Here is a 5257-nt window from a genome sequence, read left to right on the forward strand (position 1 = left end):
CTCTTGTAGAAGATCAGATTTCCTTTCTGCAGCTGCTCAAAGGCCAGTTTTCCCAGAGACTCCACCATCTTCTTGGTCTCTGGACTCCAGTGTAGGTCTGTCTCAGCTCCTTCTTCATACTTGATGTTCTTGACTTTGGCCTGAACCACCAGGAAGTGGATGTACATCTGAGTCAGGGTCTTGGGCAGCTCTCCTCTCTCTCTGCTTTTCAACACATGCTCCAGGACTGTGGCAGTGATCCAGCAGAAGACTGGCATGTGGCACATGATGTGGAGGCTTCTGGACATCTTGATGTGGGACATGATTGTGTCAGCCTGGTCTCTGAACCGCTTCCTGAAGTACAGCTCCTTCTGTGGGTCAGTGAACCCTCTGACCTCTGTCACCATGGAGACGCACTCAGGAGGGATCTGATTGGCCGCCGCAGGTCGTGCGGTTATCCAGAGGCGAGCAGAGGGAAGCAGGCTCCCCCTGATGAGGTTTACCAGCAGCACGTCTACTGAGACGGACTCTGAGGGGTCAGTCAGGGCCTTGGTTTTGGTGAAGTCCAGAGGAAGTCTGCACTCGTCCAGACCGTCAAAGATGAAGAGCACCTGGAGGTCTTCAAAGCTGCAGAGTTCTGCTTGTGTTTGACTAAAGAAGTGATGAACAAGTGTCACCAAGCTGAAGCTTCTCTCCTTCAGCACATTGAGTGCTCTGAAAGTGAACGGGAACAGCAGCTGTATGTCCTGGTTGGCTTTGCCTTCAGCCCAGTCCAGACTGAACTTCTGAGTGAGCACTGTTTTCCCGATGCCAGCCACGCCCTTTGTCAGCACTGTTCTGATTGGTCCTTTTGTGTCAGCTGGGCCTTTAAAGAGGTCTTCACATGTGATGGCTGTCTCTGCTGGGTCTGGTTTCCTGGAGGCTGTTTCCATGTGTCTGACTTCATGTTCCTGGTTGACCTCTGAAGACCCTCCCTCTGTGATGTAGAGCTCTGTGTAAATCTGCTTCAGAAGGGTGGGGTTTCCTGCTTTAGCGATGCCCTCAAACACACACTCAAACTTCTGCTGCAGGTTACACTTCAGTTTACGCCCACAAACTCCAGAATAAGTCCCTGAATAAAGACAAAGACACAGCCCTGAATCTCAGAGAATATAAAATGACTGTGAGCACCTTGTTCAATGTGTTAAATGGTCCTACTTCTCCACAGACGTTCAGCCAGCTCCTTCTGCTTCATCCTCCTCAGGAAGTTCAGTGTGATCTTCAGAACAGCCTCACTGCTGCTCCTCTGCTCTTCATCGTCATCCTTCAGAGGCTCTAAGCATTCTGGGTAATCTGTAGTCAGAACCTTGTGGAGCTTCTTCAGCTCCTTCTGGACAAAAGTGAAGATGTCCTTCTCCAGAAGCTGAACAGACACATTATAAACAACACAAATGCAGTCAGGTCTGTGTGAAACAAGTTCTCATTCATCTGAACATTTACAAACTTTAGTATTTGACAGACCTTAAATACGGAGTCCAGCTGTGTCTGGTGGTGCTGACCACTAGAGACCTCTGGACCCGGCTGCTCCACTCTGTCAAAGAGACTAAATTAAAATTTATTCTTGTGTCAGTGCTATTGTAGAAACAGATTCAGTTGTAGTCATCTGGACACTGTTTTTAGAAAAGCAAGACGTTGTGACTTACATCCAAGAGTCATTCTCAATCTACGGATTTGGTCCGAAAACTTAAATATTTAGCCTACTCTGAATAAGCCCCTCCCACTCGTCAAAACATCCTGATAATAGTCTTTACTGTTTACAGTTTCACCTTAATCTACTCATACTGGCCAAAGAAATCCTATTGTTAGCTTCTGCGGCTCCTCAATACTGATGAGTACTTGATTAGCATCAGAATGACCATGGCTGATGCCGCCCCATGGCTTCAAAATACTGCTATACACTACCGGTAGATTGATACATAAAGCTGTGCAAAATGTAAACAAATAGAAAAACAGGACAGACTATTCTCAGGAGGCTCCGCCCAGTGGTCAGGGCCTACTCAGGATAGGATAAATACTTGAGTTCTCAGACCAAATTTGTATCTTTAAGAATGACTCTTGGAGGAGAGTCAAAATGTCTTGTTTTACTAAAACCGTGTCCAGATGATACAACTGAAACTTTTCTACAATGGAACACTCCTAGGCCGCCTGGTCAAACTTTTAGAAAACATGGGATGTCATATCACTTTTATGTGGACGACTCCCAGTCTATCTGCCAGTAAAAAATAGTTCCCTGGCGCCCGTCCTGAACTGTCTGGATGATGTCAAGGCTTGGCTGGCTATGGAAAATGGAAATTGTGGTTTTTCAGCCAAACAAAGCAGTTGATTTTAATTTAGAATTGGGGTCTCACCAACCCTACATCACGTTTACAGCCACCAACCTTGGCGTCATCATTGATGGAGATTTTAAGCTTGACAAGCAGATCAATGTGGTGGTTAAATCTGTTTTTTTCACCTTCGGCTTTTATCTAGACTCAAATGGGTTTTATCTTTTAGTGACCTGGAGAGGGTGATCCATGCTTTTATCTCTACACGTCTTGACTTCTGTAATGCACTGTACACTGGGATCAGCCAAGCTAACACGCTAACAAGCTAACAAGCTAACCTGTCACGCTTACAGTTAGTGCAGCACGACTTGTAACGGGCCCACATCGTAGAGAACATATTACACCTCAATCATTTTAGAGTTGATTTTAAAATGTTATTGTTTGTTTTTAAAGTGCTTCATGGCCTGGCCCCCGCGTACATTTCAGACCTCAGTGTCCCCTACACTCCTGCGCTCGCTGAGGTCTGAGGGCCAGTTCCAACTTCTTCAACAACGAGACTAAAAAGCCGAGGCGAACGAGCCTTTTCTGTTGTTGGCCCCAAACTTTGGAACGCTCTTCCTCCCACTCTTCCTCCTTCAGTTGATGCTTTTAAATCTTGTTTAAAAACGCACTTTTATTCACTGGCATTTGACCCGGCATGAGAATTGTGTGGTCCTCCAACCGTCTTTTATTATTTTTGAATATTTCATATTGTTGTTAATTTATTTTTATTTTGTTTGTACGTATTTATGTAGTTTTGTTTTAATTTTTTAACATATTTTGCTTGTGTTTATTTTGTACTCGGTGCAGCACTTTGGAGACTTTGTGATTGGACAAATGAGGGATGTTGATGTCCCATAGACCGGTCACTCCTGAAGGACTCACAGCTGGGGAATTCTGCAGAAGATTCTGGTTTGTGCTGGAGTCTGGTGAATTTAAAAAACAATGAAAATGTTTTTGGGATAAAAAACACTGATTTAGAAGACAATTTAGATGAATCACACATTTTCTCTCTAAACTGAAATAGTTGAAGTAAACACTAGAAAAGCCAGAGAAACTGAGCAGCGCCAACATCCCCAGAACGCTGATGGTGAACTTCTACAACTGTGCCATCACTTCTGATCTGACCTATGGAGTTTTAGTTTGGTTCTCCAACGTGTGGTAAAAACAGCTTGGACTTCTCTCCCAGAGATCAGTCCCATCTACACCAGCCGCTGTCTGAAGAGAGAGCACAACCTCCTGCATGAGCCACACCACCAGCTCTACACCTGCTCCACCTGCTGCCCTCAGGGAGAAGGTACAGGTCCAAACATACCAGAAGCACCAGACTGAGCAAGAGCCTGTATCCTCCTGCTGTGAGGGTGCTGAACAGTGGCCCCTCCCCTCTCTGGACAAGAACCACACCCACCAACACAATAACAATCATGAACCTCCACATGTCTGACTGTATGTCCTTGAAATATTCAACAGAATTACTCAAACTGTATTTTATTTAACACTACAGACATTAAATCATGTATTTGTCAGTTTGCTATTTGAACAGAAAAGCAACAACAGCATTGCCCAGTCTGCACCTAAAGATGTTTTATTATATAATTAAATCAATGTCATAGATTTCTCTGGAACATTGTAACTTCAAAGATCTTTTCTCAAAATGCTTTCTCCCACAGAGACATAAAGATCAGCCTAAAGTAGCACCTACACACACCAAACGTTACAAACTTGGACTTAACATGATTTTGACTAATCGTACACAAGGATTTTTTTGAAAGTTTAGACTCCAAGAAATGAAGCAAAATTTGAATTTTTACACCACGTTTTCAGAAAGATCCAGTAGATCAGAAATCCAAAAACACGTCTGTTTAAAAAAATAATAATCTGACATGTCAACAAAATGAAACAAGAAATTTGGTTCTGACCATTTTCCCAGAAACTGATCAAACTGATTCAAACTGATATCTGTAAAGTCTTTTTTTCTGTCCTCTTCACCTGCAGCGTCTCTTAACTCACATTTACTCAAAAGAGTTGATTATGTAGTAGTTGCAGCTCACTTCCAGATCCTTATCATATCAAGCAGTACTTTAATACCTATGATGTAATTATTATATCCCATAACACACAGATGTGACTCACGGCTCTGTCCTGAAGGTTATTGGTTCAAACATAGACCTGTGACTCCTGAGGGACTCACAGCTGGGACCAGGTTCAGACCGAGGATGTTTCTGGTGGATCCTGGTAAAGACAAACACAGATCAAATGGAAAAGATTAAAAGCATTTTACTTTGACTTAACTCCAGTTACTCCTAAAACAGTCCTATAAACACACATCAATAATCAGATCTAATGATTGTGTCTGACTTACTGTGGATCATGTTTGTTTTTAAAGTCAATGGTTCGTCCAATGGAGGTTTCACCTGTCACTTCACCCCTGCTGGTGGTGGGAGGTACTGCGTCCTCTCTGTGCTCTCTCTGATCCATGCTCAGTCCAGAGTCCTACACAATGACATCACACTGTTTAACCCCGCCCACTCATCACATGGTTTATTTATTTCTCCATAATATTCAATATGAAATGGCACATTACAAATTCAAACAACAAACATATAAGTCTAAAATAAGTGTGTACATGTCTGTTGTTCTGGTTGTACATGTGTGCTGATCTGTCACATCAAACTAAAGGACAAACAAATGAACAGGTTGTTTACTTGTCCTTATATTGAAATAAACACAGACTACATGAGCCATCAGCCTGTTCTGTGCAGTCTGCACTTTAGTCAAGTGTTTCATCTCATGGAGCCTCAAGAAAACACATTCACATCAAACTGTAACATATGAGATTCAAACTGAACTAAAACCAGTCACAAATTCAGTGGGAACCAAAAGGACCAAAACAGGACCATTTATTTGGGTTTAGAGGAAGTGACAGCAGCAAAGTC

The 5257-nt window shown here is 43.0% G+C and overlaps 1 protein-coding gene across 1 annotated transcript in view; it reads right to left on the reverse strand.

Moving 5' to 3' along the window:
- LOC140370225 (protein NLRC3-like) overlaps positions 1 to 4851 on the reverse strand; it is an 11095-nt gene extending 6244 nt beyond the window's left edge. The window contains exons 1-5 of the mRNA XM_072457282.1: positions 4684 to 4851; positions 4455 to 4553; positions 1480 to 1549; positions 1177 to 1381; positions 1 to 1090 (exon numbers count right to left, since the gene is read on the reverse strand). The exon at positions 1 to 1090 is cut by the window's left edge and continues 696 nt beyond it. Of these exons, the coding sequence (XP_072313383.1) occupies positions 1 to 1090; positions 1177 to 1381; positions 1480 to 1549; positions 4455 to 4553; positions 4684 to 4799 (1580 nt within the window). The 5' untranslated portion in view covers positions 4800 to 4851. The remainder of the gene's footprint in view (positions 1091 to 1176; positions 1382 to 1479; positions 1550 to 4454; positions 4554 to 4683) is intronic.
- Positions 4852 to 5257: the final 406 nt, after the last annotated feature.

This window comes from Eucyclogobius newberryi, unplaced genomic scaffold (genome assembly GCF_026437365.1).
Source record: "Eucyclogobius newberryi isolate DKJ021-1_F unplaced genomic scaffold, fEucNew1.0.hap1 SCAF_21, whole genome shotgun sequence".
NCBI lineage: Eukaryota > Metazoa > Chordata > Actinopteri > Gobiiformes > Gobiidae > Eucyclogobius > Eucyclogobius newberryi.